This window comes from Alosa alosa, chromosome 10 (genome assembly GCF_017589495.1).
Source record: "Alosa alosa isolate M-15738 ecotype Scorff River chromosome 10, AALO_Geno_1.1, whole genome shotgun sequence".
Taxonomy (NCBI): domain Eukaryota; kingdom Metazoa; phylum Chordata; class Actinopteri; order Clupeiformes; family Clupeidae; genus Alosa; species Alosa alosa.
The window spans coordinates 13828972-13847342 of record NC_063198.1 but is presented as its reverse complement, the minus strand read 5'-3'; the positions used below and the strand labels follow the sequence as shown (position 1 = coordinate 13847342).

At 41.8% G+C, this 18371-nt stretch overlaps 2 protein-coding genes across 2 annotated transcripts; one reads left to right on the top strand and one right to left on the bottom strand.

Moving 5' to 3' along the window:
- The first annotated feature begins 77 nt into the window (after nt 1-77).
- On the top strand, nt 78-13179 carry stk38b (serine/threonine kinase 38b). The gene is made up of 14 exons (XM_048253988.1): nt 78-335; nt 1450-1586; nt 2783-2834; nt 2992-3114; nt 3309-3392; nt 3930-4053; nt 4982-5136; nt 6194-6296; nt 6653-6714; nt 8236-8353; nt 8701-8824; nt 9034-9129; nt 9422-9516; nt 10378-13179. Exons 2-14 carry the CDS (start codon nt 1456-1458, stop codon nt 10515-10517), a joined length of 1407 nt encoding a protein of 468 aa, XP_048109945.1. The 5' UTR covers nt 78-335; nt 1450-1455; the 3' UTR covers nt 10518-13179.
- Nucleotides 13180-13266: 87 nt separating this feature from the next.
- On the bottom strand, nt 13267-18273 carry kctd20 (potassium channel tetramerization domain containing 20). Its single transcript, XM_048253989.1, has 8 exons — nt 18015-18273; nt 16652-16702; nt 16224-16419; nt 15507-15609; nt 15229-15349; nt 14826-15023; nt 14438-14548; nt 13267-14132 (listed from the first exon to the last, which is right to left on the bottom strand). The coding sequence occupies exons 2-8, from the start codon at nt 16668-16670 to the stop codon at nt 13828-13830; spliced, it is 1053 nt and encodes a 350-aa protein (XP_048109946.1). The 5' UTR covers nt 16671-16702; nt 18015-18273; the 3' UTR covers nt 13267-13827.
- Nucleotides 18274-18371: the final 98 nt, after the last annotated feature.

Below are 18371 nucleotides of genomic sequence, written 5' to 3'. Positions count from 1 at the left end.
CAGGTTGAACTCCAGCCGATTCATTCGGAGGCTCTTTGATGGGTGGGGAGGGGCGTTTCTGGTGGATATCGTCATCACGAAAAAGGGAAGTTGCCTGTTTCTGAAGTTTACAGAGCATGAATTTTTTTGAGGAGATACCAAATCCGTTATTAAGTTATGAGTGGAATATTGAAGTTAATACAACGGAGTGGTCTTATTAAGAACCCCGTTGCGTGGTAGTTTGCAGAGTTGCTCTGGGAAGTTGGCAGCAATCCGCTCTTTCGAGTAGCTATTAGAACAAAGCACTTCATCTCGCTTCATCACGCTGTAAATTTTGACCAACGTTACCACTTCTGGTATGTTTCAAATTCGACTAGTTTTATTGGTATTCTCTATGTTATGTGGGTTACATGTTTACTTAAAATGGAAAAGTTCCTTTCAGCTGTGGAGTTAGTAATGCAGTAATAGCTACCTCCACCCCTCTTATTACAGTCATTATTTTCTGGCTTATTGATTGTTAGACAAAATTGTCTCTTCATTTTCAGCAGCCTTAAAACTTTCTATTTTGTGCCATTTTGCGTCTAGATAATGTTGTTTGGTTATTAGGCATATATTTAGGCTACGTCGTAGCTATAGCCTATTACCTTTTTTCGCTGAAGTTTAGTGGGCATGTGGCGCTTGCTCATCAGTTGAAAAATACTGCGTGCTGTAGGCCTAGCCTGTGATTCTTATTGGTGTGTCATTTCGAAAGTTGTCCGTGTTTTGTACCTCTGGACTGGTTTTATTTTGGTATACTATTACTGAAGTCGCCCATAGTCGATGACTATTTTCAGTGAAACTTACGGTGTTGAGGGTGACATCGTTAAGGTCGGTCTCTAGCTAAAAAAAACAGCGCCATTGTATTTTCCAAAAATGTTGTCAATCGGATAGTCTAGATAACACTGACTTATCATTAAACATGTTCGCTTTGAAATTCCATGCACTCCCCGAATGTTTGCTCTTAAGGAGTTTCTAAAGTTAGGTATAATTGAATGTCCTTAGCCGAGAATTACAGACCGCAAACCATATGTTCGGATTTCTGGAAACGGTCTCTAAACATTTCGCAGCCTATTGCCTGAGACTGGCATAAGCTATCTTATGGAATTGTGCGCACACCACCCGTACGGACACGTGCAATTTAGCTTAAGTGGACGGGACAAAACGCGTCCTTGGGCTGTCACTTTGCACTCACACCCACTTGATTTGCTCAGCTGATGGCAGTGAAATGTGAAGATAGTCTGAGCATAGATCTGTGTGAATCACACATCTGAGATTAACACAAGCATTCAGCAGAGCATTTAGATTTATTTTGGATTCTAGGGGACATCTGCCATCTAGGCAAAGTCCTTATCTGTCTCTGAATTCAACTGTCAAGTAAGTTTATGTGTTTCTTTTTCAAGTCCTAAACTTGGCTGCTGTTATGTTTTACAGAAAACCATGGCAACGAGAGGTCACTCTTCTGGCTCCTCAATGAGTAACCACACAAAAGAGAGAGTGACCATGGCCAAGGTGACCCTGGAAAACTTCTACAGTAACCTGATTGCCCAGCATGAGGAGAGGGAAATGAGGTATGGCCCGCATGAGAGGAAGTTGGGGAATGCAAATAAATACCCTCACAAATTCCATGCACTCTCTCAGTTTACCCAGGAGGGCACTAGTACTGCATTGTGGGCCACACATACATGCAAACTGTTATAATCCAGACTGTATATTGTATGTCATGTCATGCAATTTATTTAATTGCTTTTGCTGTGCACCTTTATTGCAAGTTTTCTGTATCAGCAAAACAACATTCTTCTGGAATTAAAGTAGCCTAAATGGAAAGATTTTATGTGAATGGCAATGCATTGCCAGGTGTAGTCCTTTACATTGAAAGTCATCAGTGTTGCTCCAACATGCAAGGTGCCATTTCTCTCAGACTAGTCTCCTGCTGTTTGTCTTTGTCCAGTCGGAAAGGCAGTTAACCTGTGTATCAGTTTTGTAGTTAAACAGTCCAGGTTTTGCTAGATATTATACAAAGCAGACAAATGAACAAAGGTGTAACTAAATCACAGATTATGAAGTGTTTTTATATAGAGCTTGATGTAAATGAGTCCCTTACGAAAAGCAATGAAAAGTTAGCCAGTATATATTATTTTTTTAGCATAGTCTTTGCCATGATCTCGCAGACGAGGGCACTCATAGTTATACTTTTACTCAGTCTTGCACAACTATTATGCAAACTCAGTGAGGAGCCTTTTCTTAGCAACATGAAATGAGAGGATGGTGCGCATGGCTTATATCCTCCGGCCTCTCAGAACACAGCTAGCCTACGTTGAGTCATTTTTTCTCTGTGTCCCAACTCTTAACCACACCATTACTACTAAGTGCTGCTAAGGAGGAGTACAGTAACATGTTTATTAAGTGATGTTTTTGTTAGACATTTTTCCATTTCCTGAAGTCTTTGCCCAAAGTCACAGCTAACCCGGCATTGGAGGAGGATATCTGACGAGGGACTCAATTGAGTTTTCCCAGGGTCTCTTGTGTCTGTAGGAAGCTTGGCTACTTCTGCTTCCTTAAAAGCACCATGGTATTAAATAAATGCCTGTTTTAGTTGAGCCAGTCATGCCTGAAGAGGAAATACCAGACAGAGAATATAGTCTATGCTGTGAGCTTGCTGGCGGAATGACGCAAGCCAGAGATGGTTTAATTATGAAAGCAAGCTTCTGCTTTTTTAGGAGGGTGTGTGAGGTGATGAAACTGAATGTCAAATATGTGTCAACAGGCAGCAGAAGCTGGAGAAGGTCATGGATGAAGAGGGGCTGCCTGAAGAGGAGGTTGGTAGATGCTCGCACACACACACACACACACACACACACACACAAAAAACAGAGATAATGTCAACACCTATATGCACAAATGAACATTTTACATGCACACACACACACACACACTCAATGTGCAGTTGTGTATGTGTTTGTGTGTGTGCAACAGAAGCGTATGAGGCGTTCTGAGCATGCCCGGAAGGAGACAGAGTTCTTGCGGCTCAAGAGGACAAGATTGGGTTTGGATGACTTTGAATCCCTCAAAGTGATTGGACGAGGTGCTTTTGGAGAGGTACATACGTTTCCACCTTGAATTTGTATTTAAGTATTTGAGTGAATGAGTTGTATGGAGCCAGTATATAATGGGTATCTTGAATTATCAACTTGGATCAACTTGAGTGGTTGGTATGTTTGGTAGAATTTTGGTACATGTATGTGTTTACATTTAATGCCAACATCTGGTCTTCTTTGACCTCTCCCCTTAAGGTGCGCCTGGTTCAAAAGAAGGACACAGGTCATGTGTATGCTATGAAAATCCTCCGTAAAGCAGACATGCTGGAAAAGGAACAGGTAGGAGCCGGGAGCTGGCCATGCGCTGCGGCCATGATGATATTTGTTGAACAGTTATCGCATGTTTTCCCTGTGTGTTACCCTCATCCAGCTCTATTTACACACATTCCTAGAGAGATACATCACTCCTGGTCGATCGTGAAGCAAAAAAAAAAAGTGTGGATATATGTAGATAGATACTGTATGTGTATGACTACTGAGCTACTGAGCCAGTCAATGTCTTGCATGAAGGTACAAAGAGTATATTTTTTGAGGAGGGATGATTTAGAGTTGCATAATTGAAACAAACAATAAGCCTATTTCACAGTGTCCAGGTGTCCGGCCTTGTTGATGTTAATGATGCCTTAATTGGCAGGGTAAAACGTCTTCCTGCTTTTGTCTTTCCTGTGGACTTTTCTTTTGCTGTCTATGGGACTGTGCCGTTCCACAGGAAGTGGATTTACACAGCGGCCCCATCTTGTGAAAAGGGCTAATTGGCCATTCTCAGCATGCCAGAATCTGATGGTCATGGACTGACCATTCTCCCTGTGTCATCAGGTTGGCCATATCCGAGCGGAGAGGGATATACTGGTGCAGGCTGACAGTCTGTGGGTGGTCAAGATGTTTTATAGCTTCCAGGACAAGCTGAACCTCTACCTTCTAATGGAGTTTCTGCCAGGGGGTGAGTGTCTGGCCTGTAGCAGCTGTAACTGGTCCAGGGTAGTACAGTGGCAGTGGGGCAGTGGTAGCATAATGGCTAACGGTTCAATTCCCGGCTGTCACCCATGTGTTCTTGAGGAAGGAACTTAATCCAGAGTTGTTTTGTGGAAACTGGCCCTTGTAAGTATTGACATATGTAAGTCTCTTTGTATAGAAGCATCTGCCAAATGAATATGTAAGTAGGTAAGTAAGTGTATCTATCTACATGTACCATGTGTGTGAATTCATTTGTGTGGGTCAGGAACTGCCATGTTTTGTGCATGTGTGTATCTCGTGAGATTGGAATTTTGACACAAATGTGTCTCCTCCCTGTTGCTCTGGGTCTGCAGCATTAGTTCAGTTTTTTATGGAAAGTTTTAGCATTTGACTCAGCTGGGAAAAGCTGAGAAAGTTCGTTTATGGAAATGAACCTGGCTGGCTTGATTTACTGTCTTAAAATGCTGTTAGGTTGGATGATCAAATTAAAATGCTTATAAACAGTGACTTCATCTTATAAACAGCTTATAAATAGTGACTTCATTTTTGAGACATTCAGATAAACTGAAGGGCAGTGGTCAAGTTAAACATTTATAAAACTGCTTGTGATAATACAGAATCATTTTTGGGACTTTAAACGCAAAGTGACTTTAATGAAGTACATAGTGGGATAGTGCACCCAGTCATAGATCTCTTCCCATGAATCATGGCATAAGGGCTGGGAATGGCCATATGTCTATCATTTGAGAAATTGGACACGCACTTGGGCCAAGCATGATGCCACACTTTAAGAGCCAAAGGATTTGGGTGTGGAACAAGTGGGGGCATTGTGACAGGCTCAGAGTTTGCATAGTTTTGGAAATGGCCAACTGATGAGCAGTGTGGCCTCCCTTCCCTTCCCTACACCACCACAGGGGACATGATGACACTGCTGATGAAAAAGGACACCCTGACGGAGGAGGAGACGCAGTTCTACGTGGCGGAGACCGTGCTGGCCATCGACTCCATCCACCAGCTGGGCTTCATCCACAGGGACATCAAACCAGACAACCTGCTGCTGGACTCAAAGGTCTGTGTGTGTGTGGGTGTATGCGTGTATGTTTGTGTGTGTGTTTGTTTGTTTGCATATATGCTAGCTGGCGAAATTGACATATTTTCCAATGCAAATGCATTACATTAATTGTAGCATGGTGGGGGTGGGGGGTGGGGGGGAGTGTTCTTTCACAGACCTAGCACTTCGCACTAGGCCATGACGTTGTCGCCCACACACAGTCTGAGACAGACAGACAAGTTCAAGGTTTCAAATGAACTCTGAGATGCTAAGTATGACCTAATGCTCGCTTCTCAGTGTATTCTGAGTAGAGGAGATGAAATCATGATTTTCGCATCCTCCTTGGGGAAGTCAGTTTTCACAACCTCACCATATTTGTCCATACACTTCCTTAATAATGAAAAGCCAAGCTTTCAGTCATCTAGCGTGAATCTAGCATGGATTAAAGTCTGCAGACAAGTTTTCTTGACTATTTCATTTTTGTGTGTCTAGCACCTTTGCTCACGAGTGCAGGGTATTTTGTTTGAAGTTTTATACACTTCCTTAGAAAGTAGCTCTGGGGTTTTGTATACATGTGTTTGTCACAAGATGTGTGTAATGTTTTTGTCTACCTAATGTATGGCAACTGCATGACCTGCATGGCAGGTAGGGGTGTAAATATCGTTATTTGGCAAGACTGTATCGATTTTCAAAAACATAATATTGATTGATTTTTTTTTTTCAATAGTTTACATGCAAACACTTCATTTTGTTATTGACATAGGCAGAACTGTACTGTACAGTGTACTGAATTGTTTGCAAAAGCTTTTTTTTTTACTTACATTTGATGCGCATGATGGTATCTTCTTTAATTTTAGAAAAACTGATTAACAATCGCAATACATTGCCTTTCGCACAGTATTGAAATATTTTGCAATAATATTGAATCATAACCCATGTATTGTGATATGTATCAATACACAGCCCTAATGGCAGGGAATTATTTTTGACTTCCCCTGTTACGATGACTTCAATTCTCCAATCACTGAATCACAAACTGTTTATTTTAGTGCTACTTCTGTATATCCTGTTACAGGGCCACGTCAAGCTGTCAGACTTTGGTCTATGCACAGGACTCAAGAAGGCCCATCGCACAGAATTCTACAGGAATCTCAACCATAGTCTGTCCAACGACTTCAGTATGTGTCAAAATCTCCCTCTTCATCCTTCTTTCCCCCTGAAATAATATAAAATGTACATTTCTCAAAGGGCTGGTTTCAACAAGAGAAATGAAGACTAGTCTTTTGAGCTAAAAGAACAACCTGGTTTATGTCATTATTATTTAGCTGAAGTGTAAAATAAGTCAGTACTCGGTGACCTACGACAGTACTCGGTGACCATGACAAACGGAGATCTGTGTGAAAAGTCCCCAGATTTCTCCTTTAACATGTGGCTGGAATGTACTATTAATAGTAAAAGGGATCCTTTTCATATAAAGCATTGAAAAAGCTGTTTAGTCACTGGGTGTTTTGTGGTGTCTGCTCTTCCTCAACAGCTTCTCAGAACATGAACTCCAAGAGGAAGGCTGAGACCTGGAAGAGGAATCGTCGGCAGCTGGTAAGCTGGAGTCGAGTGACTCAGTTTAACCAGCCTTCGGTTCCCATACTGTTACACCCACTCAGTCTGGAGTCTTAAGCACTCTCTTGAGTTCCCCAGCACACCCAATGGCAAGGTTTTGTTTTCTGCGACTTAATGTCACAACACTCGTGTTGCCAGACACATGAAGCATACATAACAAAGGAAAGACAGACTTGTTCATACTTGTGTCTTAAGTACTTATATTGAGCTGTCAATAATACTCTGTGATTAGCTGATGACTTGAAGAAACTTGCTGTTACAACATTACTATTTGGCAGAAACATGAGTCCATTTTCTTTACTTGTCTAAAAGTCATACTCTTGCTTCTATGTGATGTTACTGTATACCAGCGTTTCTCAAACTGTGGGTCGCGGAGACATGCCCGGTGGGGCGTGAACTGACGTGAAAAACAGGAGTTTTTTTTATCTGTAGCCTAGGCCCAGGTAGCACCCGATGCGCAATAGACGCACTGTGTTATTCATAGGGAAGCGCTCGTGTCAAGGCAGCTTAGTTAGTCCCGACCTGAATGAGATTTTGAACGAGGTTTGTGAGAGTGGTTGAATTTCATCAAGACCCAGCCCTTAAAAGCGTGTCTATTCTCCGCACTTTGCGAGATTCTCCGCACTTTGCGAGGAGATGGGAGCTGACCAAAAGGCTGTACTGTTTCACAGCGAGGCAAGGTGGCTTTCCCGAGGTAAAGTGCTGTCACGCGTGTTTGAGCTCCGAGTCGCCTCTTCTTGGAGGAAGAGCGCATGTTTGAATCTGCAAGCACGTTCACTAATGAACATTTCTTGACGAAGCTGACCTATCTTAGCGATATATTTGGAAAGCTCAATGAGTTAAATCTCTAGTTACAAGGCAAAGACAAGCACCTACCTCACCTAGCAGAAAAGATTACTGCATTCACCAAAAAACTTGAGGTATGGGACAGTCGCCTCGATCGCGACAGTATTATGCCTTTGAGAATCTGAGTGAAATCGCTGAAAAGTCTGATTCGGTAGCCACTCTTGTGATCCCATGTATTAAACAGTAGGCCTACATCACAAAGTTTATTTCAAAAATATTTCCCAACCAGCAGTGCTCAGTATGACTGGATTATGGATCCATTTAATGCAGCATGGTGGTATTTCATTGAATATATTGTACAATGCTGTAAAATATTGGCCTATGCTTCCTAATATGTTGCTGGAAAACAGAAATATTTGTGTTTAATTTACAATGGCACATTATGTATTTATTTATTATTATATCTTCAGCACCAGCTGATTTTAACTCTGCTGAAGAGGATATATTTAGAACTTTTTAAGCTTGACCTACCACTTTCTTAGAGCGATGAGGGACAGGTGGGGCTCGAAAATGCCCCCTTGATCAAAGTGGAGAATGAAAGAAAAAGTTTGAGAACCACTGCTGTATACTAATACATATTCAAACTCCTGCTGCCATTATGTGAATAGTGTTTGAGTGATGTTCCTGCTCAGTCTTTCTTCTTTGTCCCACCAGGCTTTCTCCACAGTGGGCACCCCCGACTACATCGCTCCTGAGGTCTTCATGCAGACAGGCTACAACAAGCTCTGTGATTGGTGGAGCCTCGGAGTCATCATGTACGAGATGCTCATTGGTAAGATCACAATTCAATTTGGATATTTCAATTTGACATTCTCATACGCATACTCATACTCCAGGATTTGCTTTATCAAAGTGGGGTAACAGTGCAGCAAAGCAGACTTGTGGCACAGAGCAGCTTGTACTTCCTCGCTGAACCCACAACTAGCATTGCTGGTGCCGCCAGGACGTTGTTTTTGATGTAGAGCTGGCATAAGCAATTTTCATTAGTCTCTATGGGTCAGTGGCCTTGCCTGGACACACACCCCTGGCCATGTGTGCATGTAGTGTACTCCTCCCAAATCTGCTTGATGAAATGGCTGGCTTTGTTTGGCTGTGCTGTCACGGCAACCCTCTCCACAGGCTATCCTCCGTTCTGCTCAGAGACGCCGCAGGAGACCTACAAGAAGGTGATGAACTGGAAGGAGACGCTGGTGTTCCCTCCTGAGGTGCCCATCTCCGAGAGGGCCAAGGCCCTCATTCTCAGGTTGGCTTCGGCCACGGGCCTCTCATCTCTCATCAGACTAATGCAGTGGGACACAATGATCAATGGCATTTATAAAGTCCGTAAAGAGAATCAAGGCTGGCTGTTTGTCCAAGAGACTTTCCAGGATTTTTTTCAATCAGACAGGTTTTTTTTATATCTCTGGTAATGCAGCTTAGAATACAACAGTTTATGAGCATTGTATTTTACAGATTCTGCTGTGAATGGGAACATCGCATTGGTGCTTCTGGTGTGGAAGAGATTAAGAGGAACCCTTTCTTTGAGGGTGTGGATTATGACCACATCAGGTACAGCAAAGCCATTTCACTCCACTTTCGTCTTCACCGTCACTGCCAGATAAATATACCATGACTGATACTGAGAGACATGGGCACAGTTTAAACACCACCAAGCATCACTTAAACTCTATTATTTTATTATTTTTGGCTATTATTTTATGGAAAGTAGTTTTCTTGCCGATATTCATCAGTTGTCTATTCTATCTGCTCTCACTTGTATACTTGTATTGGCAATTTGTTAATGTTAGTTTACCTACTGGGGTTTCGATCTCATTATAAGTGATGTCCTATGTTTGTTTAGGGAGAGGCCAGCTGCCATTCCAATTGAGATCAAGAGCATTGATGACACATCCAACTTTGACGAATTCCCAGAGTCTGACATTCTGCAACCCGCAGGTAAGAAACTAGCCTGACAACAGCACTGTCTCATCATGTTTCCAGTCTCATGCTGACTTTAAAGCCCATTTTAGACCAAATCTAAACACCATGGAATTAGATAATCAGTGGCAACATGGAATATGTCTGCAAGGGTCTTTTTTGCTCTGATCACGAGTCTATAAAAGTCATGAGTCAAAAAGCATCATAAAGGAAATGGTAGGGGAATGTTGCTGATTGTAGTAGTGTTGGTGGTGGCAACAGTAGTGCTGTCGGCGCAAGGAAGAGCACAATAAAAAGACTCAAAGCATAAAAGTGGCACTTTGTACACATGTGACCACTGCTGAGCTACTCGGCAGGCACAGCTGGTTTAAAAAGCTGTATTGTTTAATTTCAATGGCACCAGTATGGGGACTAAAGCAGTGTTTGGGCTAAAATTGTGCAAGCAGTTATGTGTAAAATGTATATTTTATGTTTAATGTTATGTATAAAATGTATTCATATTTTATGTTTTTGTTATTTGTTATTTGTTGTCTGTACAAGTCATAAAATGGACATTGTTAGGAACAAAGAGTGACAACTATTGTGAAACTGCAGTTCTTTTGTAATGTTTCAATCTGTCCATTCATTGATGTGGTGGTGCACTGTACATACTGTATCATATTATCACCATTATAACCACTTAATGTAAATAATTTTATTGTGCAGTATCATTTGAATTGAAACTATTGTAAGCACCTACTATATTTAAGCTACTATGAATGTCTATGAATTGTATATCTCTGCACTTATTGATTTAAAAGTGTTTTAATATTGCTTTAAGTAAGAATATTTATACTTTGCTGAAAAACGTGAGAGTGACCCTGATCTGTTTCCTTTCAGCTCCTGTTGTTGCAAGCAACCACTGTGAGGCAGACTACAAGAACAAGGACTGGGTCTTCATCAACTACACCTACAAGCGCTTTGAAGGCCTCACCGCCCGTGGAGCCATCCCCTCGTACATGAGGGGAGGGAAGAGATAAAGGAAGTACATCCTCTCCTTTTCTCCATGGACCATTCCTGCCCTGGATCCTTTCCTTCTTCTTCGGTTATCCCATCTCTAACTCCACCCATAGCTTGTCAACACTCCTCTCTCACGCTCCTTCAGTCCGCCCTGTGGATTATGCTTACGGATGCCTTGACCAGTTGTGCTGTGGCTGAAGTTTGGGGATGTATGGATTCAATTGATTCATTTGTGTGAGTGTTACACGCATAGCGCGCATGGCGGTCTCTCACTCAGTCTGTCCACTTTCCTCGAAGCCTTAGGACCAATGGGGCTGCATGGAGAACACAACAATGAACAATGGCTGGCACTGTCTGCCACAACTGTTTAGCTTCTCTCCTCCTGCCTTGGGGGGGTTGTAAGAGTTTCCATTTGCACTGTGTGTCCCAAATGGTCTCCTTACATTACTGCGTTTGTGTGCGTGCTGAATCTCCACGTGTGCCCTCACCTCCCTTATTGCCACTATGTGACTGACTGCTCAAAAGGGTGCTGCTTATGCCTGTGTGTGTGTGTGTGTAGAGGCTCTTGTTGTGAACTGGTTGCTGCACTGAACTGTACTCCACCCTGACGAGGCTGGTTTCGGAGCCCCACCACAGGAAACCACAGACAGACCTGGCAGAGAACAAGCTCCACTCATAATCCTGCTCTTCTGCTGCTGTTGCTCGTGCAGTTTTAAAAAAAGATTTTTTATCCGGGCTGATGAGATCACCCGCGAATGCCAAAAATGGAAAGAACCACCCCCTTTTTCCAGGAATAATTTGTATATGCCTTGTGGAGTCACACAGTGCGAGACTAGTGAATCAAGTATGCCTTTATCTATTACTTTCGTTTGTTTTGGTACTACCATGAGGTAGTATTAGTAATTGTTCTTTCTACTTGTGAAATATTTCTTTAAGCTGAAGCGACGCGACTTTTTTGATCATTGCTGGATTGTACCCAAAGAACAGTTATTGCTGTAGTTCTATATTTTTATATTATCATGATGGTAGTTTGATAGTTTGACTGGTTGACAATTCATAGCTGATGCAGATCTTTTGATAAAAATAATATATATTTTTGAATCAAACTTTTTTTTCTTATACTGTATGCCTTTTAACTGTTATACTGTCATGTCCTGTCTTGCCAAAGAGACCCCTTTGCTTTACTTATGCAGAATTTATAAGGGCCTCTCTGGTTATTCCTCTTTTATATGATTTTGTCAGTCATTTAATTTGTTATTGTTTTTTAAAGATGGGAGGGGAACTACATTTCTACTTGTGAAATTAATTAACACTATTCAGGACGAAACATCAGGGAAATATGGAGAACGTATTTAAGGGGATTCATATATTCTCAAACTAGTTCTGTGTTGGATTCTTGACCTTTCCTGAAGTTTTTGACTTCACCTTACCGTTTTAAAAGGCACTTTCAACATTTTGTAGCTGAAGTATTTATGAACATTATACAATATTATCTGTGCTTTGTGTATCTCTTTTTGCTTATTACATGGACAGCTGAATGATATTGGGTTATGTGGTCCATGGGGATGTCGTCCTTTCACTTGACTATGGCATTTAGTTATCCATAGCCTCTTTCTTCCCTTTACAGAAGCACCACTAGGTGGAGCGGTACTTGTCACAGGTAGCAGGTACAGTAGACTTTCTGTGATCATCTTTGTGGCCCACTCATCATCTTTGTAAATTCTTTCACAGAATGATGTGAATTTTGTGTTATTTCTTAGGTTCTAGATTTGAAAGCACTTCAGATGAAAAAGTGATGGCATTTTGTATCTGTGTTTTTTTAGGCACACTGTATTTATATTTTGATATGTGGAATATTATTAACAGTGTTCTGCTTTCACACAATAATTTCATCTCTGTGTTTGTGTATGGGGTGTGACATTTCTCTGACCTTCTCATGGAAGGTCATGGGTTTAAGAGCTCATTTTGATTCCCAGCCAACTGGACCTTTGTCTTTAGCTATGGCCTCTAGTTCATAAGAATTGGGATTCCTTTTTGCCATCTATTACCTTCTAAGGGCCTAATCACACCGCAAGCATGGTGTGTGTATTCAGTCTGTGTTCCGTGGCTGCTGTGTCGCATTTTATATGTGCATTCATACAGAAACGTCTCTGATGCACCGCTGCTGCGGCCAGTCTGCCTATTAAAACATCTCTTCCCTGTCTCTTTTGAATGGAAAAGCTTCCAACACGCTTGAGTGTCGCGTGAAAAATAGGCACCGGTCCTATTTCTAGCATGCACACGTTTTCACCTGAGACGTTCATGTCACGCAGGCAGAGGTAACACAGCTGACACGCAGTCGCCACGCTTGTGGTCTGAATAGGCCCTAAGTGAAACAGTTTTGAAACAGTTTGGTTACATCATTTAAGCATTCCGAACGTGTGTGTATATGTGTATGATATGGATTGACCTGAGGCTGGTAGCCGAAATACTTTTACCTTTGTGTGCACAAGCTATATACCAAAAGCATCTTAACAGTGTTTTGCTAGATTGAGTTTGCATGCTTTATGAATGGTTGGGTAGGTTTCAAAGTGTGAAGTGTTTATGTCTGTACATTTCTAAGCCCTTGATGGATCTGGATAGATCAATTCCACGTTGAGCAATACATATTACAGAGTTCAATAAAACTATTTTTCACCATAATGCTATATTTTCTATTTTCGTTTAACTTTCATCTGAAATGTGTAAGCAATGATTAAACTATCTAACCAAATAATAATTATAGTCTCACACTGCGATTTTAATGCAGTCAATTGTCAGATGCAGATGTTTTTTTCTTTTACACTGAAATTCCTTGTCACATCAATTTAATTCATCTTGACAATCTATTCCCCTTAAATTGAATACAAAATAGCTTTACAAAAACTCACATAAATGTCAATCTATTAAAAAAGTGTATACATGGAGTGGAGTTCACTCAGTGGACTTCTTGTAAAAATGCAGAAATCTGCATAAAGGACACATATTCTCCTCTTGACTATTCTTCCCTCATGAGCTCAGGCTTGACACTAGGGGGCACTCTGAAGACAAAGTGGCTTAAGCATCGACACTAGTCACATTCCTTCACATCTTAAGTCTCTTCTAAACTAGTTTTTTTTTACGATGACTCTGTTAACTCCTAAAACGTCCACATGAACTGCATGTCGATGACCTTTTCATATGGTACAAATGTCAGTTCATACATCCATTTATGTTATTTCAAAATGCTTCATCTGTGCATACAAATACTATCAAACAACAACTGTGATATACAGTTTTCTCTTAGAAAAGCACACACACACACGCCCCTCTTCAAACATCTCGACTCTCATTGCTGGGCATGAACACAGCCGTGGGCTGAGGAGAGGGTCCGTTCAGACGGTCCAGTTCGTCCACCTGTGGGGTGGGTGTGGCTCCGGAGCGCGTCGGACCCTCGGCCATAGCGGCCGTGAGGTTGGGCACGCTCTTGCTGCGCACGCACTGGAAGTCCACGTGGCGACTCTTGCCCTCCTCCTTCTCCCACGACATGTGGATGAACGGCCTCTGCACGTAGTTGTAGATGACCTCTGACCGGCCGCCTGGACGCCGCTTCACTTTCTCCTTGCATGTGGGGTACCCTGGGATATTGGAGGGTCAAGCGCAAAATGTGAACAATCTAATCTAATTAGATCTAATGAAAAACAAAAATCAAACTGCATTTGTCTCTTTATATTTACTGTTTTAATTTCATTTTAAAATGGTACTCTACTCTGCTCTTCCTCTTCCTCCCTTTATCCATAAATTGCAACTCACCATTTCAACATATGAGAAATTCTTGGTTGCACACACAAAGCACACATTTAACTGAAACTGTTATAGTGTTCCTACACCTATCTTCATATATGCTGTTCTGCTGCCCCCAGTGCTGCTGCCTGGTCCTCACCCTCGATGCCGATGCGTATGTTCTTCAGACCTCGCTCCTTTAGCAGGGCTTTGGCCACGTCTCTATTCTCAATGTACTTGAAGAAGCGGTACAGTTTGGTGCTGTATATGACTGCAAGCAACACACAGAGACACACGGTTAATGTGGTGGTGATTTCTGGGGAAATGTACATAACATCACATAACATGCCTGCCCTATTTTGGCATGTTGAAAAGAGAATTACAGATGAATCAGCATGATTTCCATAGGCATTAAACTATGTAACATAATTTCAACTTTGTTGTGGATACACATTTCTTATGAGTGGGTTTAGTCAGATCATCATTCATTTGTGAACATCTTACTTTCAATCAAGTAAATTATCAAATTGGGAACTACTGATGCTTACTCTGAGAGTACTCCTCTCCCATGGGTGGCGGGTTGTCATGGTCCCAGTCAACAGTGTCGTCGTCTAAAAGCACCACTATGTGGCACTCTCTCTCCCCCTCCTGCGCGCTGGACACCATGGCTGGAACCACCAACTCCTCCAGGTAGCCCTCAAACTGCCTACGGGCACCGTCATTGGACAACTCATGGAGAAGAGCACCTACAAGCAGACAATGACAGCAGGTAAGAATGATTGACCATTTCAGACGCAGCAATACAGCAAACACCAGTGTGAAGCAAAGGTGTTAAAGCAACTCATATTAGTCTTACGGGATCTCATACAATAAAATTCACTTCAAGAGATTTATTTCAAATTGATCAGATTCCTCTATTTATTTAAGCTTTTCTATAATGTTGAGACTCACTGAGGTCACGACATCTCACAGTGTTGTAGTCAAAGTTGATGCAGAGGTAGTCACAGGCCTCCCGCAGCTCAGCCACAGACACCCCCTCTGGACACTGCAGGATGCCCCCTCGGTAGTAGTCCTGACCGAGCAGCAAACAAACAAATAACTTAACAATAATAAACACTGTACTGATTATACCAGCTATGGTACATTACTCAACCAAGAGAGGTAATGATGATTATATATTATTTTACTTTATAAAAGATTATTTTGTTGAAATAGTCTGAGACACTTACCAAGATTACATGGAAAATGCTTGCATTAATGCCCTCCACCATCTCAAATTCTCCCTTTGCATTGGGTCGAGTGAAGTTATGCTGTCGGGCAGGACCAAACATCCTGCAAACAACAATCAAAACATTCAGTTCATGGAAGATCAAGTCAGAAAACAAGACATGTATTCAGAATTTGTCTATTTTCATATCTCCTTTGGCATGTTTCTCCCCTCAAAAGTAATCTGAACAAAGAATTGTTGTTATTCGTTGAAGTATAGAAAGTTTCTTTAAGAACAATCTTTAGGCTGGCCACCACAATATTCTTAAGGAAACCTGTGTGCTTGCACCAGAGTAAACAACTCTATTTTTAGTTTTGATCATTTGTTCCATCATTATGGGTTTATTTGCCCATTCATCTATTTGTTTAATGGTGGAACAAATGAGGAACAATAGCATGTTTGTTTGTATTGTGTCAAAAACTAATATCCTCCATACATGGAAATCAGAAATCAGTCATCTGACAAAAATCTCCTTGTTGCCTAATAATAAGTGTAATAAATGCCATATGGAAAAAATGTTTGTTGGCAATAAAATTTCCAATAAAAGTTCCAAAATAAAAGTACAATTGCTGTATGCCAAGATCATGAACAGAGACATAGCGATATGAATATCAGTGTAAATATAAGGAAAATTCACAACAACCAATTTAACAAAGAATTTGTGGTGTCTGGCTTTTACCTCCCCAGCATGGTGTCCGGGTGGGCAGTGAATAAAGCTGGATCCACAACAAAGTGGGTGCCGTCCACCACTAGAGTGACCCGCTCATGGTGCGTGGTTGAATGTCGAGAGGGCTCTACACCTATCCTGGCCTCCATCTGAGCGGGCAACTCTGAACCCTCGGACAATCTTCTGCCTGGGGATGGATTAGAAGAAACTATCCACAGCGGAATTATGTCATTAAAATAATAGTGGCTGTTCACATTACTGTTCTCTTGTCAATCTGGTTGAAAATTGGTGAGTTGACACTGTCACTAAGACATTGACAGAGGAAAGTATGGATTCAGTGTGAATATGCATATACAGCAGTAACATGTAATCAAATGAATAATTACAGTGATAGTCAATCGTCCCTGTCTTCTGTCAGACAGTAGCCATATGAAACTCACCAAATCTCCTGTCTGTCATGGTCACCACACGTCCCCTCCTATGGGCCTTGCCTACAGGACACAGCAAGCCAGAAACAGTGTGAATAGTGAGGATGCTGAAGAGCAACGAGGAAAGACCATCCCTGCCTCTTTGCACTAGCGTGGCTGCAGAGCAGCTTTCCTTAGTGAAATCCTCGGGATTCTGTGCACACTGATGTCTGTGTTCGCTCCAACCATCTGATTTAATTTTGGTCAGCTGCCCCATGGGTGTCCTGGCCTGTGAGCAGTCACCTACGATGCCCTACATACCAGACCACGCATGCTATGCTGGATGCTATGCTCCCACAGCGCCACCTAGAGGCCAGCAGCAGCAGCAGCATCTCCACCACACAGGAGTCCATTGAGCCTATTATAGGGCCTGGTCACAGCTGCTTTGTGCAACATGTGCAGTACACTTAAGCTGTGAGGTCAGGATTATGCTGTGTGAGTAATGGGACCTCCCATCCAAGAAAATAGGCTAATACAGTCAGTTTGTGTCACTGTCAATCTCACCCCTTCAATCCAAATTGGATGGTGGTGGGGGTATCAAAGGCTTGGTCTGGTAGAGTGGTTACATGCACATCCCACCTATGCTTAGGCCAGGTGCAAAGGTAAAAACAAAAGAGAAGGTCCTGCATTATTATTATTATTATTATTATTATTATATATATTTCTCTTTGGTATCAAATGCTTAACCTTCATTTTTTGCTGTATTTCCCTTGGTGGGTGTGTTTGGTCAAACACCTATCCACATCAGCATGGGGGGACTTTAGGAGTCACAGCTTACTCAGACTGGCACAGAAAATACATGGTACATCTATGTGATATTAATTTCAATATTTCAATTGGGCTCTTCATTTCAGTGCTTGTGATTATTTGCAGCCATTCTTTCCCAGTAGACATAATCACTGATTGAGCTTGCTTATTCAAACAATACAATCTGCAATCGCTTATTCAAACAATACAGTCTACAGATGTACTGAGAGATTAGATTAGTTACACATTTCAAACAAATGTAAGCATGTAAGTCAAAATATATCCTGCCTAAAGTTATTGAAAATGAACCAGACGATGGTAAAAGATCCATATAGTTGTCAGCTAGCTACAAAATCACAATTCTTCAATAACAAAAAGTCATCCTCTCTCTATAAATTTATCTTACAATCAGGATATATTTTACATGACCTTACTTAGCCTACTTTCTTGTTTCTTTCAAGTCTACAGTGTCCCTAAACTGAATATTCATAGCTCCACATTCCAGCAGAACAAAAGTCTGTCAAGGATTGCAAAGACATTTCCACAGGTTTGTACATAAAAATCACATATCACAAAGTCAGTAACTTACCTTAGCATCTACAGAGAAAGAATGATGAGCAACCTGAGAAAACGAGACCCAGGTCACGCAAGCAAGCAGCAGGACTGGGCTGCATTCCCGCAGGTAGACATGGTGGAAACAGTAGCACTCCGTGGTTGTGTGAGGACACGGCTGCTCCAGAAGGTACCAGCGGATCAAGCGGCTTTAATCCAATTAGCCGTAGACGGAAGGAAACAATGTGATTCACGTGTGGAGTAAACTCCCTCCACAGGCCCGGGCCTAGCGTGTGCAGGCGTGGGCAACAGGATCACTCCGCCTCACAGGGACCCATGTGGAGACGGTGGAAGACAGAATCAGGTCCTATGATAAAGCCAGTGTCTGGTGTAG

Excerpts from the sequence above, each read along its gene's own strand:
- stk38b (XM_048253988.1), top strand. The coding sequence starts at position 1,456 with ATGGCAACGAGAGGTCACTCTTCTGGCTCCTCAATGAGTAACCACACA. Across the intron at positions 2,835-2,991 it reads AGGGGCTGCCTGAAGAGGAG|AAGCGTATGAGGCGTTCTGA; the intron begins GTTGGTAGATGC and ends TGTGTGCAACAG. Across the intron at positions 3,115-3,308 it reads GACGAGGTGCTTTTGGAGAG|GTGCGCCTGGTTCAAAAGAA; the intron begins GTACATACGTTT and ends TCTCCCCTTAAG.
- kctd20 (XM_048253989.1), bottom strand. Across the intron at positions 15,350-15,506 it reads GCATTTTCCATGTAATCTTG|GACTACTACCGAGGGGGCAT; the intron begins GTAAGTGTCTCA and ends CTGCTCGGTCAG. Across the intron at positions 15,024-15,228 it reads TGTGAGATGTCGTGACCTCA|GTGCTCTTCTCCATGAGTTG; the intron begins GTGAGTCTCAAC and ends GTCTGCTTGTAG.